This window comes from Vidua chalybeata, chromosome 2 (assembly GCF_026979565.1).
Source record: "Vidua chalybeata isolate OUT-0048 chromosome 2, bVidCha1 merged haplotype, whole genome shotgun sequence".
Lineage (NCBI taxonomy): Eukaryota > Metazoa > Chordata > Aves > Passeriformes > Viduidae > Vidua > Vidua chalybeata.
In genome coordinates, this window is record NC_071531.1 from 89,327,232 (window position 1) to 89,344,991 (window position 17,760).

The 17,760-nt window shown below is 42.0% G+C and overlaps 1 protein-coding gene across 4 annotated transcripts in view; it reads right to left on the minus strand.

The window, feature by feature from the left end:
• Nucleotides 1–14,964: 14,964 nt before the first annotated feature.
• Nucleotides 14,965–17,760, minus strand: part of LATS2 (large tumor suppressor kinase 2) — a 49,454-nt gene continuing 46,658 nt past the window's right edge. For 3 of the 4 annotated variants that reach the window (XM_053935353.1, XM_053935350.1, XM_053935351.1), the window contains 2 exons: nt 16,953–17,403; nt 14,965–16,840 (listed from right to left, as the gene is read on the minus strand). In XM_053935353.1, the coding sequence (XP_053791328.1) occupies nt 16,755–16,840; nt 16,953–17,403 (537 nt within the window). In that variant the 3' untranslated portion in view covers nt 14,965–16,754. Of the gene's footprint in view, nt 17,404–17,760 lie in introns of all 4 variants that reach the window. The other variant, XM_053935352.1, reaches the window with a different exon arrangement.

A 17,760-nucleotide genomic window follows, 5' to 3' on the forward strand; every position in this document is an offset into this window, starting at 1 on the left:
ATTTTCTATGTCCTCTTTTTAAGTATCAAGTCAACAAATTTGTCAGATACACATAAAAGGTTTAGTGACCTATGCATTTCATCATAGAGTTGTTCTAGAAAGCAAGAACAATTATGTCCAGCCCCTTAACCCTTCAGCACTGCAGCTGATTTAGGAGATGGGTTCATATAATGGCTGGGGTTGAAAATGAGTACTTTAAGCAGTATGAAGATTTTATGAGCCAATGCACTGTCAGAATGTGCTTCAACTCCTTGAAGCCATCACAGCTTTCTCCTGTCACGACTTCCCTGTCTTTTCCCATTTAGCAGAGTATTAAAGGAATGTGTAATACAAAGGATTTCAGCAATGATTGCATTATCAGTTGTCCATGTGTAATGTTGTCAGTGAAGTTACATTCACATGACTATGCGGATAAATTCAGGTGAAGTTGCATTTGTTTCTTCAGATAAAGATTTTGATTTATTTAACCATACAGCAATTTTATTTTGTAATTACATTTGCATCGACCAGAAAAGCAAGTACATAATAATTTGGTTAGCCATAAAGAAATTGAAATACTAGATTATGATATAAAGTATTATATCTCATAGATAGGCAGCCTTGACTTGTCAAAGGTGTATTTGTAGTAAACAGATGAAATTTCCTGGGAACACAGCTTCCCAGACTAGGTCTGTTAAAATTGCTGTTGCTTGCAAATATTTTTGAATATAGGAAAACAATGTTGAATTGATGATATAATCTTTTTATCTTGATGAGCTCCTGGTCTCATAGGTGCAAAACCTTGAAACCTGTTCTAGGTGTAATTCCCATGGAAGCCTGTGCACAGGCCAGGATTAGAGGTGGAAGCTGATGCCCTGAAATCAGTGTGTGATCTATTCCAAAAGAAAAACAGTAACGTGGAGACTGATGACTTGTGACAGGCCAGACTGTACTAATGGATTTTTCTGCAGTGACTGAGCCACTTTCAATACAATTACAATGACATTTCTCAGCAAGAGTAACACTTCTGGCAGTCCCCACCCTGCCCATGCTGCCACTATCACTCCATTCCCAGCACTTCCTTGTGCTCCTCCCCTGTGCTGGCATGACTGTCCATGTCACCATGAGCTGAAGTGGTTCAGAAAATCAATCCAGCTAAAATTAGCAGCCAGTGTGTCACTGGGTTGTTTTTTGACCTAAGTTCTCTGTTCTCAGTGTCCTGACCAGTGGCTCACTTATGCCAGCACAACCAAGGGGACCTGGCAAGGGCAGTGGGCAGCCGGAAATCCAACAGGCAACATTTGAATCCTGCCATTGCTTCATCTCCATTGCCTCCAGCACTGCTATGGCACAAGCATTTGTGAAGCTGCATACTTACCCTTGCTGGGCAGCTTTCCTAACAAAAAAAAAAAAAAAAAAAAAGCCCAAACAAACCAAAGTAATCCCTCCAGGTTTACTTTTCAGCAAGATTAATTGCCTAATCTTGAAGGTCCCATGGTCACAAAAACCCCTCTCCCAGGAAAAGAATGACATGGGGCTGAAAAGTCAATGGAAAGAGTGAACACATAGATAGTGCAGTTCCTGAATGTCACATCACCTATAACAATCTTATAATTGAAATGCATTTTGTACCTTATGTATTTTAAAAATTTGCTTCCTAAATACCATGGGTTTGACAGAATCACTCTTACTCCTCACGGGTTGAATTGGGTTGGCTTGGGGATCTGGGGGGCACTGGTAACATGCTTCATTATGAATTTACTGTATGAAAAAAAATCAAGTTTAAAACCAGCTTAAACTAAAAAAACTCAACAAAACTTGGTGAAAGAACAACCAATGTCAAGTTTAAATATTGAGAGTAATTCTCCTCTACAATCAAAAACAGTAGGCAAGGGTCCTGCTTTGGTGAATGGAAGGTAGCAATCCTAATTTATAATCAGTATCTACACATGATTTCTACATGCTGTGACAGTTTACCTTAAAACTTAAAATTTCAAAAGCATTTTGATAATGTATTGATAATTTGTCATAAGGAAAATATTCCCAATTAGGAGTTTAACTGCAGAAGACAAGATCATTTGTTGCTTTACTCCTCTTCATAAGCAGTTCTCCCTGTGCAAATCACCTGCTTCACATTATTCTTAGCTGAAGTGTCTGCCAGCACATTTTTCTGTAATTCTACATAATGTGTCCCTTGAAAGTGAGCATCAGAGTAAACAGTCTTGCCTAAATGACTAGAGAACTAAGATAAACAGTTCTGTTAGCCTCTAGGAGAGTAGAATTGATGATTTACTCAGAGGATGGTTTTCCTCAGACTTGAATTTTTCAACAGGCCAGAGGGGCTGTGTTTTCAGTAAAATGCAGTGTCACAGTAAAATGCAGTGAAACAAGACAATTCTAAGGCTTGGAAGTGACATTTTGTGCACAGAAATACCAACTAAAAATTGCCCTTTACCTTGTCTTGGAGAAAATGGTGTAACTCAAATGAACTTTTTGTACAGATAAAGGAGGGAGAAATGCCACATGTGTAACAAGAAGGTTTCATGCTGAGTTAGATTTGGTCAGCTCATGTTGGGCATTCAAAGGACTTGTGCATTGAACAAAATGCTGAAGGAAGTTTCTGTTGGGATGTTGGGACAGTAAGTGTGACAGGAGTCAGGTTAAAACTGTGTTTACTCTTTCTATGGCTGCTGTTTTGAATCTCAATTCCTTAAAGCTGTTAGTACAGAATTTGTTTTATTTGCTACCATCAGTATAACTTACTGTCAGCAACTGCATTTAGAAATAACCCTTCCAGAATAATCTAAGTAAAATATGCATTAGTGTTCATATGTTGGAAAATGGGAAAAAACACAACACAACAGGCAATAGCAGGTCTGTGGGATCCAGCAAAGGGACATTACAACAGTTCAAACAGTGTAATGTCCCCTGTCCTGTTCCTTTGCTAGCTGTAGTTATGACACCAGGCTGTGTCTGAAAATTAAAACAAAGAATGAAAGAAGAAAAGCAAGAGCATTTTTTTGAACTGGATGAACTCTGAAGCAGAAGGCCAAGGTGATTAAGGCAAATAAACTACGGGACTGTATTTATTAGCCAGGAAATGGTCATTATTAAATTGTCAGCAAATGTGCTGGAGGCTGGTGTACCAACTCCAACATAGCTGTATGTATCAGTCATATTTTCTCAGTGTTGAAATCATGGAATAATCATGGCATCTGTATTAACTTTTGTTTGGGAATAAGCAATTTCATTTCTTTTCAGCCACTCTTGCAACTGCATCCACCTTTATTTAGAAGGGGTGAACCTGGTTTCTCTGTTGTAAATATTTTAGTGAAGATGGTGCTCATGAAACAGGAGTGGCCACCACTGTCACAGAGGGTGTTTGGAGATACGGCAGCTGCACTGTGTCATATGGTGAAATGGCAAGAGCAAGCAGGAGAGACATGAGGAACACCCGAGAGACTCCTTCAACATCTGTCACTGCTGGAGGCAGCTTCTTAAGAAATGCCACAACACTGTTTGGAGGGAAATGGGGTCCCTGAGGCACCCACCTTCTCTTTATTTCATGAAGCAGTTTTGGCAAAATGCTCCCTTCTGTGCTGGGAGCAGCCATGTAGCTTCCCAGCTGATCATCCTCATCTTCGACTGGAGGAATCTTTTCTGGAAACCACAGCACCATTCAGCCTCCATGACCTGTTTAAGTCAGGACTATATCCAGATACTGCTAGTAAACTTCTGCATGGACTACCTGAGGCTGCCTAAGAGAATACCAGCTGCCTGTGTTTGGATCCCATCCCTCCATTCCTCATATCTTCTTTTCAAGTATGACATTTTGCACTTATTCCAGGGGTGCTGTATATTTGCAATGGAGGCAGAACAGCTGGTCTAGCACAACTAAAGGCAAAAGAAAAATTGTCTTCTCTGTCCAGCTTGAGCAGTGGTTCTCTGCACACTCCTTCTCACCTGATGCAGTTGAGGTTCTCCCCATCATCAATCTGTTCTTTTACAAAAGCACAGATGGAAAAGTTGTTGGATGGGGACAATGACCTCTAAACTGAGATCCAGATTGGAAAAGAACAGAGAAGGTCTGACCCATCAAGCAATAGTAGTCCTTTCTCTGGCATCAAGAGATGACCTTTCTGTGGGCTTTATATATATATATATATATATATATATATATATATATATATATATATATATATATACTGGAACTACTCTTCAAATATTTTGCTGCCACTTGTTATTTGAAGCAGAATTGGCCTTATAGCCAACTCTATGAGTAGATGCTTTTTTGAAAACTGAGTATTTCACTTTTTTGAAAACTGAGTATATATAAAAATTACATAGGTAAGTGCCCCTTGTTAGACACATATTAATTAAGCCTGCAGTGAGAACAATATACAAATAATACATACTGTAGTTCAAGGCTTTGTTAGTATAAAACAAGATATTTAAGTGAAATAAGAACTCTTCTGATTTGGTTTCATATTTGGAAAATTTCAGACCATCAGTTTGTTGCTGGCTACAACATGGTGTAACTTTGTTGTAAGCTCCTTGTGAGGTGACAGCTATCTTGGCTTTGCTTCAAAGATCACTGAATGTGTGCACATGTCTGCACTTGGGCCAAAATATGCAGCAATGGAGCATCTCCATTACATTTTCCAAAGTTATTGAGGTCTGGCAGCACCCTGTTCACTTCCTTGACTTGCTGTACTGCAGCCTGCTGTGCACTGCTCCGGCATGAAGATGATGACCTGACTGAGGCAGCCTATGTTTAGCAAGTTTCTTAGTCTTGTTTTAGCATATCTGTGGAGTTGGCATAACTATGGCACTTATTTTAAAAAGCATTCTTGGACACCATTTTTAAAACTGCCAGGCAATTAAATTTAAAATATGAGAAGTTTCTAAAATCTTGCTCAAAAAGAAAAAATCTGTTTTACTTTGCAGCCCAGCTCACCCTGTGACTGGGGTCAGACTGGTGCTCATCCCTGTTGTCAAGCCCTTGCCCAGTATGTGCCTACTGGAAAATGTCATCTTCACTTTTGGGTCTCTAAAATACCATCAGTGTTGCAGAAAGATTGGGGGTGGCTCAAGTTATTTCTTTTAACCTAAGGGCATCTCCTGATGGACTGTTTTAAAATGACAACACAAGTGCCTTACCACGAGATGGCCTTTACAAACCACAGCTTTGGCTTCCATCTCCTACAGCATCTGGGGATTATTATTATCACTGCATTTTACTCCACAAAATGGTTTTGCAATGTGGCAAGGCTGTGGGTTGTGATTACCCTTGGGCTCCACAGTTACTAAACAATGAGTCCTCCTCTCTACCCAGTTCATGAGGGCGTAGACACCATGAACATAAGTTTTTGCACAGTTAACTTGGTTGTAGTTATGTGAATAACTATATGTGAAAATTATGTGAAATAACACCTAAAGGGATCACATTTAGAATGAGATTTCAACTCAGAATCAGCAGGTCCCTCAAAGGTGGTGTCTGAGTCATTCTGTGAGAAGACAGTCCAGCAGCAGGGATGAGGTCCATGCAGGACACTCATGCTGAGAGATTAAATTAAATTTCTAGAACGTTTTTTCCTGTCCTTGGCTGCTGGAGTGGGAACATTTAGATCAGCAGTTATTAAGGTTAGCACTTAATCTAGTGAGTTCATGGGGTGCTCTCAGCTCTCATTAGCATCAGCAGATGCTGAGGACAACCAGACCTCAGCCTTAAAAATGACCAAGAGTAGATCAACAAAAGGGCCATTAGTGCCAGAACTTTGTGCCAACTTGAGGTGGTGTCACCTCAAAGTACACAGCCAGGTCCCACAAATAATTCTTAGGGTGAGCTGGATATCTTATTAGAAACTTATAATACATGCAACCCATTGTTGAAAGAACCACCAGAAATAACCAATTTTGGTCTAGAGAAGAAATCCAACACCTTTGTCACCCATTTGCACCTCTGACCAGAGCTCTGCATCTGTTTGTGGGCAAGAGACACCCAAATCCCAGCTTTCTCACCTGTGGACACACAGGAGGCTGCTTTCACTTGAGCGTAGTCAGTGGCCTCATGGCTGGAGGTAGGAGAGGGGCTCAGGATCTTGATCCTCAGATCTCCTGGAGCCAAAAGCTTCTCTTATCCCTCTTGTGACAGTCCAATTCATCAGAGCACTGGCTGTCATATAGTGGAAGCTCTCTTGATTTCACATGTTAAAGATGCTTTATTTTGTATAAATAGCAACATCAAGCTAGAGAGGGACCAACTGCCTCCAGTTAACAAGGTAGTCTTTTAAAAGATGAATATATGCACTTACAAAAAAATCTCTTGCAGAAAACTAATATAAAATTATACAAGTTATACAGTAGCATCTACCTTCAGATATGGAATAAAGAAATTGAAAAATCACATTCTGAAGCAGGAACTTCACCTACACTGTATTCCAGTACCCCAAATGAGACACAATTAGCCACCCTTTTCCTTAGAGATACCAGAACATGTTTAACAAAATAGTCTGTCCTGGTCAGGTAAGCACTACCTTGTCTACAGTGAAAATCTTGTGCCAGCCTGGCATCATCTTGAAGAAGGATCCTCAGCAACCTGTAAGGAGTGGAGCAAAGTTTGGTGTTTGAGTGTCTTTGCACTATGAATTCAGAGACTCCATGGGATTGGGACTTGGAATGGGGGGGACGCTTTGTGATAGCCAGAGAGTTGCCAGAGTTGTCTAAATGAAGGAGAAGCAACTAAGAAATCAAATGCTTGTAAACACCTTTTAGGAATTCTGTTTCAGCTTCTTCCATAGATTTGCCATGTGATACATCCATCTTTCAAGTCACTGCTCAAGAGTCGGTTAGGGAGAGAGAAGGGAAGATAATCCTGACAAGCCTGTGCATCCCCTCTGCTTAGCCTCTGTGCTACAAGTGAAGCCAAAGGCAAGGGCAGGCTGGAGGGACCAGAGAACAACACATTTCTGAGCCTGCATCTCCCTTGTTTCACTTTCTGTCTACTGGAAGGAAGAGTGTCAGAGGAAGGAAAGCGTGCCACCCATGCACAGGTATTTTTCCCCAAAATCTCCACTGATTCCATACTGGTCACCTCTTGCTTCTTCTCATTGATCAGCTGTAGCTGCCTGTGCAGGGACTTAAAGGGAAATGTTTCACATTTGACTCATATCCCAGGACTTAAAAATAAAGTAGAAGCTGATTTGCAAAGGCACAGGTGTTCTTTAATGTCTTTTCCCTGAGCTTCAAACATCCTTTCCTGCCTCTATATTTCTCCTGCTTTGGTCTCGGGACATTTACCAGTATCTTCTCTAACAGATTCTGGTTATCCCCCTTGTGACCACTTAACTGCTGTTAGTCACTTTAAAAATAAATACAGACACTAGGGGAAAGAATCTTAATAGAAGCACAATATGTTCATGTTAATATAAGTACCTATTAACTCTGGGCTTCCCAGCGCAAGAGAAACCATCTGAAAATCAGGCTATGGAGACTGGATAAATCTACACTATTCTCCCTGGTATACTGCAAGCAATTAAAACTCATTTAAAACTCAGCCTGCAATCTGAGTTTGTGATCCACAGTGTCCTGCAGCACAGAGTTGTTCAGTGCCCACAGGAACTGTAGAAGAACAGAGGGACAAAGAAACCACCACTGATTGCATAAATCCTTCATAGGCAAGCCACTGTTGATTGTAAAGTACAAACAGCATGTGGAATTTGGGTATTCAAGGATATTGTGCTGTGTACAGAACCATTTCACCACTGTGCTCCCGCCGCAGAGTTAATTCCATGTCTGTTGGTAGTAAAGCATCCCGACAGAGACAAGCAGTAATTATCCTACCCAAAAGAGGGCAGCAGTTAAACTTCTACGGCGCAGTTCATGTTATTTTCAGAAATGGTTTTTAGCAATGACAAATGTTGTTTCAAGTAGCTCAATGACTGGGAATTGTGCCAGAGCCTGACAGTAGAAGCTGTTACTTTATTGATATTTCTCAAAAGGAAGTCAAGCCTGATTATCCATGTTGACACTCAAAAAATGCAAAGTAACATTTAAATTCATAATAAAGGGATGAGAATGCTTTCTGTAAGAGTGAGGATGTTAATCATTTAATTTAAATCAGTCATTGAGCTGCAAAGTGAATTTCAATGTATCAGGAAAGAGCAGACAGAACCAGAGATCTGCAATCTGTTTCAGAAAGTTTCCTCCCTGCAACTTGAGCTCCAGCTGCTATTGCTGGGGTTGTCCAGTTGCTGTCTGTGCCACACCACGACTTGTCCTTACCACAAAGTGACTCCTAAGTCCACTGATCAGTACAGTTTTCTTCTTCTTACTACTTACAGCAATGCTTCATGGTTCAAGCTTTTCCCTACTGCTACTCAGCTGCTAGAAAAGAGTTTTTCTTCCAGATAAACTGTTTTCCATCTTATTTGTTGGCTTTTTTTTTTTTTTTCTGCTGCTGAGGCTTCCATCTTCTGGCTGGGGAACCTCCAGAAGCTCCTTGCCGTCCTTGGTGCAGAACGCCCGAGTCCCAAGGGTGGAAGGGGTCCTGCAGGTTCAACCTCCCGTGATGAACTCAGAGCAGGCAGTATAAGGTCATCTCAAGGTGTCTTACAGGAACCAAAGCAGGAATGTGCTGGAAGCAATTTACTCTGCTTTGGCAAAACCATGTATTAAATCAGCTGATTCTTGAGCCAGCTGTTATAAACCCCTCCAAGCTATCGCCACACCAAGCAATTAGAATTTTTGCAGCTTGCCACCAGGTTTCTCCTCACCCTGTGAAGGAGATCTTGAAGTGGGCTGGATTTAACAGAAACCAAACACAAGAGTAAATCACTGCAGAGAGAGGTGCTCAGCAGGCTGCCTCCAGTTGCCTCCAACCTGCTTGAGGTTCTTCATTTTGCTGTGACTTTGAGTTACAGGCTTCAAGGTTGTGACTGTATTAATGACCAAGGCCAAGTGAAAGGGTGCTAGGAATATGGAATTTGCTTTGGCTAGGGAGCTACATAATACAGGGGTTGGTCTTGATTGCTATGTGGAATTTGAGTTCAGTCAAAGAACATCAGGAGGCCCCTCCATCAAACAGCACCAGTTATGGGGACATGAAATATGGAGGCACCCCGGAATATTTTCTCCTGTGGGCATCACATGCCACTCTTAGCCTGGTACCTGTGAGGCACCTGACGTGCCATGCTTAGCTGTGACAGTAAAGACATAGGATTGGCTATCACCCTGGGTGACTCCACGTCCCTCAGATGTGTCCTTCTGCAACAGCAAGATGACAAATCTCCTAGGCAATGACAATCCACGCTGCTTTGCTACTCACTGGCCCTATGTCAGGCTGTCCCAACTAGTGGGGACAGAAAAACTTCCCTAGGGGATGGGACATTAGTCCACTAGTGCCACTAGGATGGGCACAAACGCTGGGGTACCACTTGGCTTTAGGAGTGGTGACTGCTCACTGCTCCGCTTCTGCCACAGCAAGTATAAAAATTCCTGCCCTTGCACCACACTTGCTCCCGTTCGTCTGCTTTGGGCTGTGGGTTAAAGGCCTTAAACCTGCCAGCCCTGAAATGCTTTTACATCAATACATCTTGTCATCTACACTACTCTTTACCTTCTACTGGGAAAGCTGCCAAGCACATCTGGGCTATGGTTAATTTTGAAAACAGCACTAACAAGACATTCCTGCATTGCTGCAAACATGCAGCCGCTTGGGACACCAATCCCAGCCACCACTGTTCCCCTGACTTAACCACAGTAGAGAAGAATACTTCCAAATCAGCAAACCACAACATTTCAACAAACTAAAGGAAACTCTGTGTGTGCAGCAGTGTCAGTGCCTCAGCTACAGGCCAGGGTAAATAACCTTTGCTTGTCCTGCCCTGGCACTTCATAAAGTGAGCTTCCCAGTGATCGACTCGGCCACGGGAATGGGCTGTGTGGAGCAGGCCCAGCAGCTTGGCCAGCTCCCCACTCAGGCTGTGGGTGCTGCTCTCTGTGCTCCTGGGCTGTCCCCAGCATGTGACACCCTCCACTGATGGCACTGCAGGTACTGGCTCCTTCCTGCTGTGATTCCCATTCCTAGCCCTGGCTGGAATATGGATTAAAGTTCAGAAGAGGGCAAGAAGATTGATAACATCAGAGCTACATGCGGGATGAGGCTGTCAATTAAGTTCATTTTTCATTTCAGATGTTAATTGGATTTGTTATTTTTAGAGCTAGTTTAAGTTGGCAGGTCCAACTATGTGGGAAATTGAATGTTAAAACAATCCTTCAGGCCTAAATTGGAATACACAGTTGGAAATTTCCAAGAAATTGTATTTCCAAAATCTGTTCTGGAAACTTCAAAATGACATAGTCACAGCAGTTCATTTTAATGTTTGCAATTCTGAATATAGTGTGTTAAATATAAAATATAAGCCCTTTGCCTTTTTACTACACTTTTTTTGGTTTGATTTTTTTGGAAACAAAGTATTTTTACCATGTTTTAGATACATGATTGTAAATGCACTGGTAAGTTCTCCCAAAATATTTCCATTTTGTCAAACCAATATTTTCCTTGTGTGAAGTATTTTCTTTGGGGGAAGAAAACCCACTATGGATTTGAATTCACCTCCTTCTGCCCAGGGATTTAGTCTCCAGCATCACAAATACAGTTCCCTGAGGGAAACAGCCTGTCCCCAACCAACCCCTGGGAATGAAAAGACAATTTTCTTCTGGGAGATGCTTTTATTCAGATAATTCTTCCAGAATTAAGCATTTGGGGGGCAGAGCACTGACATGTGTCAGTGTTACAGTCCCTCTGTGCAGCAGGGACAAGGCACACATTGAGAAGATGGATACAGAAAAGGCATTATTACTCCTCTTAATGACATGCCATGGGTGTCCCACCAGATTTGCAGCAGATCATCATCATTCCTATCAGTGCTCTGCCATTTATCTAGCATTTCTGCCTGTGAAAAGGTGCCCGATCTGTGGCAGTCACCTCATTCACCTATGGCTGTGTGGGTGCACATTGTCTGAAATGGGCTCCTTTTAGGTGAGAGTTGTGTTCTGGCTGTGCATGGCTCTGCTCAGTAGTGGGCAAAGGCTAGGGAACAGCCAGGGTTCTTCATGCAGCCCTTCAGCCATACTTTCTTTCAGGATCTTTTGGCTGGGCACTGTCTGACCATGCATTCCTGCAGCTGTGGTACAACACTCAATGGTGACATGAGGCTTCTGTGTGGGGCCATGATGCCAAGAACAACCACAGAACCTCCACAGCCAGGCTGTCAAGGGCTTGGCGACCAGCACATCCAGTTGATGACAGCCATCTTCTGCTCCACTCAGCCTCAGGCCCTCGTGCTGGGGGAGGATGTGCCACCTTTGGAGGCTTTTCCTGAACAAAAGTCTGGCTGGCCAGTCCCAGTGCGGGCTGCAGCCCATGGTGAGTCAGAGGTTGGACTGCAGATCTCCAGAAGTCTCTGCCAACTGTGGCATTTCTGTGCTTCTATTATCTGTTCATCCCTGGTCCCAGCCAAAGCAGATCCAGCTGTAAAGCCAGCCTTGATACTCACTGCTCTTCCTGCCAGTCCCTGGTCAGCTTGGGTATCTTCAGTCTTCCTGGTTTCCACCCAGGTGAGTTCCTCCTATTAAAAATACCCTTCCTTTTGTTGAGTTCTGTCATAACATCAGGGTAAACCACACTCTACACAGGTGCTTTTGAAGCTGAATTTTGACTTTTCTTACCTGTTAGATTTCATGCCTAGAAAACCAAACCAAAAAACCTCTTACCCATCCTTCAATGTTGAGGCAAACCCAAACATATAAATAGCTGGAGAACATACCTGTGAAGTATTGGACAACTGAGCCTTTCATAAGAATGTGCCAATGCACAGTTTTATCCTTGTGCCAAGGTCCCAGTACCAAAGTTAGACACATAAAGGTAAATGTGTGTTCCCTCCTTTCCTTTTTACTGGCTGTACTATTGAGCATGATCAGGTCTCTTTTAGTGAAATTAACTGCTTTGAAATTGGCATCAGACCAGTAAAAGCCACAGGCAGTTGCTGAGCTGAGCTTACTGCTGCTATTGAGGCCAAGAATGACCAATGCTATGGAAAGCAGCTGTCAAGAAGACACAGTAACTCATCAGAGCATGAGGCCACTACAAGAGGCTCATTTTCGGACTTTGCGTTACTAAAGATAACCCACTTTAGTGGGTTAACTTTGCCATGTTACTGAGTGACCTGCAGATCCTTCTCCTTTATAGTTCAGTTTCCCCTCTGGCCACAGAAAGCTATCAGAGCTCCCTTTGGAAAGGAGCAGAATTGTGCAGCCAGCTGTTGCCCTGAAAAAAAGAGAGGAAAAAACCTCACCCATACTGCCCAACAGCATAAAAGCAGGAGAAAAAAAAAACCACTGTAACTTATGACAAGCATATTTGTGGGACAGTTGATGTGGCCTTCATAGGAACAGCCAGGAGTTTAGGGGGAAAAGCTTTCCATCTGCGGCTACACTTTGTGGCACATGGTGAGCTCCTCTGTGGCACTTGGCCGGGCAAACCAGCAGCCTCGGGGTGAGCTGCTGTGCTTTGCTCTAAAGCAGCCCAGGGACGGAGGCGGTGTGGGAGCAGGGCAGCAATGCAGCCTCCCTTCCCTGTACAGCAGCACCCAAAGCTGCAGGCCTGGCTCGCTCTGAGGACACGTGCAGGCTCCCTCCTGTCCAGCAGGACTCCCTGGGAAGGCTGCTGTGTGCTCCCAACAAGGGCGAGACCAACAGGAGGTGCCAAGGATGTTCTCCCCAACACGTGCACCCCCACGGGGTAACCACTGCATGCTGCAGCAAGGCTGGACCATCTTTAAAGTCTTTTTCCTGGCTGCCACTCACAGCCTAAGATCAGCTATCTCCCTCAGCCCACGTGTACCTCTTGCACATTCAATTACCCCATTTCTTACAACAGTTAAGCACCTGGGGCTTTCTTGGGTCATGGGGATGAGATGGGGTGTGCCTTTATCTTTTGAGCCCCACTGAAGTTTGAGAAACACTTAAGACCACTCAAGGTCTGCTTCATCAAGCCCCGTTTTCTTCACACATTTAAAAAATAATAGATGCTGTCACAGGTATTTTTCATCTCACAGCACAGAAGTAAAGGCACTTTCAAAACCATGAGGGTTGCAAGTCAGTGCATCCGTGAGTCTGTTCAAATTTCTGTTGTCCATGTCACCAGGCTCCAGTTTCTTCTGCAAGGCCTGAAGCTACTGTTGCATTTGCAGAAGGTGATCCCATCTTTACAGATCAGATCCTCAGTTTGTTTTGGTAAGATGGAACCCAGGACTCCGTTTTTACAAAAAGCTGCCCACTGTTCATTCACTGCTCAGAACAGAAACACAAAGTAGGCACAGTTTCCATGTTCTTAGCTGCAGCAGATTTCTCTGCCAGGAAAAACATTTTTACACTTTTTTTTTGGGGTGTGTGTGTGTGTTTTAATGGTTGCTATTTCTACATTATCTATTCTTATTTCCTGTAGGAAAGATTTATTATTTTTAATTCCAATAGTAAATTTAGTAACAGTTGCCATTTTCTGCCAATGTTTCTGCATTTTGGGATAGTACCAAATTATATGTTCTAAATTCCTCTTCTCATTGCAGTTTCTCTAGGAAAGCTTTTAACGCAGTTATTTCATACCTCAAAAATTACAGGGAAAAGAATTTTCTTGTGCTCCTGAGACCAATTTTCCATCTAGTTCCAGGCTATCGCCTACTTCCTGCATAGCCTCATTCTTCCATTTCCATTTAAAAGTCAAATGCTTCTCTCCCTCATTTAGCTTTCATGTTGCTCAAGCTAGGCACCTGGTTATAACTTCCACTGCCAGTTCTTTTGCATCCAACGAGGAATAATTTGCTTCTCAAGAATTGCTGCTGCTGCTCAACAAATCTGGCCCTGCTGAAGAGTACAGGAATGAAAGGTCCTCCTTTCTGTTCCTGGTAGCCTTGCTATATAAAATTTTCTGACTTTTTATGAAGTTATCTGGGATTTTTTTTGTTTGCTTTGTTTTTGAGGCAGGGGAATTTTAATACCAACCCTGAATTTTTATAACCTCTGAAAAGAATATCCTTGATTTTGCAGGAAGTTCAGCAGAAACAAGAATTTGAGCCAGCCTCAGGATGTGGCACAAGGTTTACTTGTCCAAATTTTATAAAATTTACTCCCAAGTTTCTGTTTACCTCTGAAATGTCTGCAAAGGATGAGAGGTTTCTACAGACAGTGCCTGATAAACTTGAAAGATTGGTTTTTCAAATTGGTTCTTTAGGTGAAAGGGGAGTTGGCTTCTGTTCCCTGCAGCACAGATTGTAAATCAGTAATAGTGGAAGCACCTGTTTCCTTCTGGGCTGGTTTCTCTTGTTTTGCTTAGTTGCAGAGATTCTGTATGTGCAGGTGAATTATTTACAGTTTAGAAATGAATTGGAGGCAACAGCCAGGGGGGGCAAGCCAGCGTTGTGGCTGCCCTGGCACCACCACCACTGCACACAAAGTGACTGTTCAGTTTTATCTATTCCATTCCATATCTATTCCATCCACTGACCTCCTCACTCCAAACCAAGTTTTACCTGGAATCCTGCTCCTTATTCTTAAAGGCCGTGAGGACAGAAGAAACAGTCTGAAGGTACCCTGAGATTCCACATCAAATGCTGCAGGAGAGATGAGATTTGTATCTTATGTTTGTAGCTCAACCCCATCAATAACAATACAAAAAGAAACCCGCTAAAACTTCTGCCTTAAAGGAGGATTCAATAACACATAACACATTGTAGATTTTGATTCAGATTTTTAATAAATTCTGCCAGTAGAAGCTTTCAAAGGCAATGATATATCAATAAATAACAGTTAAATTGAGTTCCTGAGAAAGAACCTACCACATGAAAGAATGTCAGATAGATGTAAATAACAAAAAAATGGCATTACTATATAAAAAAGCAGTAATACTGAATCTTACATGAACTGTCACAACACAAGCACTGCATACCTCAGAACATTCCTTTCATACAAATGTAAACAAATACACAATCATTTTTGTTTAGTTTAGGCTGATGAATTCATATGTTGTTGCTTAGATATCTAAACAATGGATAGAATAGGATATGCTAAAACATTAAGTAATAATATGTGGAATAATATATGGAAAAAATAATGAAGCTCCAGATTTAAAAATAAAATAAAGCAAAACACATTAAAGGAGTGTTTTCATCAAATGTTATTAGGTCAATCACTTTAAATAGGACTGTTACACTAATCTGAATTATGGATTCTTGTGTGTGTTTACTTATTTAGTTATATATAATATATATGCAAATATGTATGGCTTAATTATCTTTAGTATTCTGATATCATCTTGAATAATTCTCACTTATACATACAAGAAAAATGCATATTTTAACATAGTTAAAAACTGATATTTCAAAGTATGCCTATAATTTGACAGAAATGAAGGCCTATTGTGCTCTATCACAGCAACATTTTAACCTCTAGACAACGGGACAGAATGACCTACCAACAATGCCAACATTTTCCAACGTCAGTGCCTAAAACACTAGGATCCTAAATGGATACACATGTGGGGTCTGATGTCTGGAAAGCCATGTACCTCCAGGTTCCATAGGTGTCCGTGGAGCTGCAGGCACCCAGTCTCAGCCTCACTGCACCCGGGGCCTTGGCGCATTACAGGAGCCCCGCGCTGGGAGACGCTCTGGTCTGGATGCTGTGCTGCCTCTGCCAGCTGGAGCCACAGCCTCTGTGCTGCTCCCTGCCTGAGCCACAGCCTCTGGGCTGCTCCCTGCCTGAGCCAGCCCCATCCAGGCTCTCCCCACAAATCTGCTCCGTTGTAATGTTCTGGCTGCTGATCCTCGGTGGGGAAACGTGTGTGCCCGTGACATGTGCTTGCTAAAACCATCTATTACATCAGACCTCAACATCACTACTCAGGTATAACTTTTGCAATCTGTTTTACAAAATTAATATTGGATACAATCATAAGAGGAAACCATCCACACAATACATTATCAACACACGGTTTAAAATGGTCTAATTTTAGACCCTTAGAAAAATGAATCCACAGGACCTGCCTGTGAATGGCAAGAAAAGGCCATTTCAAATAGAAAACCAATGCTCATGCAACATTCTTCACACACTAGACAATGAAATCACACCCAAGTTGCCACTTGCTCACACTTTCTATTACACTCCAATAAGCAGAAGGAAATAAAGCAGCTTTAAGGTTATGTCACAATTTTGAAATGTGGAAAATACATATAATAAACAAAAATCACGGTGTGAATACAATGGCATCAGTAAATTTAGAAAATTAGAGAGCAGTTTTCTTTTTTTGATTTTTCTTCTTTTTTTTCTTTCTTACATTATTGCACAGAGACCTTTCATCACATGTTCTTCAGTTTTATGCATCTTCCTAAAAATGAAGTAAGTGCTATGGATAAAATAAAATGTAGAAAAGAAGAACAGCAGCATGATTTGTCAAAGTTAATCCCTATAATTTAGTAGGAAAAAAACCCCTGCTATAAACAAAATATAAGTGCTCTTTATTCATTTAAAAAACAACACTGACAGTTGCAGAAGTCTGTAAGTGTTAATCTGAGTAGGGGGGATGCTGACCTCAAATAAAAATAGGCCAGAAATGACAGACTGCTGGCCTTGCAGATTTTGGTGAAGACCAGGATTTCAAGTGTAATTATCATCAAAGTTATTTACAGTAGAACTGACCTGAACTTTCAAGAGTGCCATCTTTAGGATCTGGCCCTGCAAGCTTCTTTTACTCCCCAGGATGTCTCCAGCCTCAGCTGAAGGTACACAAGTGCTGCAGGATCAGCTCCTAAAGGATCAGTTAAAGGCCCTATTGGATTTGAGATTAGTCTTATCTGGAGTACTCTATACAATAATTTACACATATACAGGCTGACAAGCTCCAGTATGATCTACCACACCTTTGTCTTCTACATCAGACTTCTCAGACTGGCAAACTTCCATTCCAGAAGGTTTGGGATACCTGAACGGATACCCGTTGTCATCAAAGAATCTTCGGAAAGTAAACTCATAGAAAGCATGTTCTGTGTGTTTGCTGTTGGAAGAGGCTAGTGGATCCCAGGTCCTGGTGCTGTCACCACTAGCATCACTCCAAGGACTTTCTTCTTCAACTGGATCAAAATTTGAAGTGTCCATTGGATGGCTGATCTTTGGAACATAGGGAGCTGGCTGCCTACGGATGTCGGCAGAGAAGTCCATAGAGTGAAAGAAAGAATGGGCTTTAATATCATCTGCTCCATTTCTTCCAAGCCTGTCCTCAGCAGCACAGCAGAGCTTTGTGATCAGATCAGTTGCCTCAGGGCTCAGCTTGATCTGTGAGGGAATGTGCAGTGTGCTTTCCCAATTTATCACCTGTAGGTAACAAAGGTATTAAGGAACTTCTGATCTGGAAACAGAACTCTCCCAATGGCCAACATGAACTGTACAGGAGTGCATACGTAACGAGTCATCTCACAGTCTGCACAGTTCACAGCTTCAAGAACCCAATTACCAGATTGCATTTCCTGTTAGTAATTACTCTAATGAACCAGAAAAACATTGTTGGCTAGCAGAAAAAAGGGACAATTCCATTTTTAAAAAAGGCAAATTCCTTCCCGAATGCTCCCATAATCAGATTTGAGAACAGATTCAGTTTACACAAAGGAATTCCTTCTCTTTGTGTCCAAAATGTAAACTAGGAAAAGTGGTCACAAGACAGATCCTTCTAAA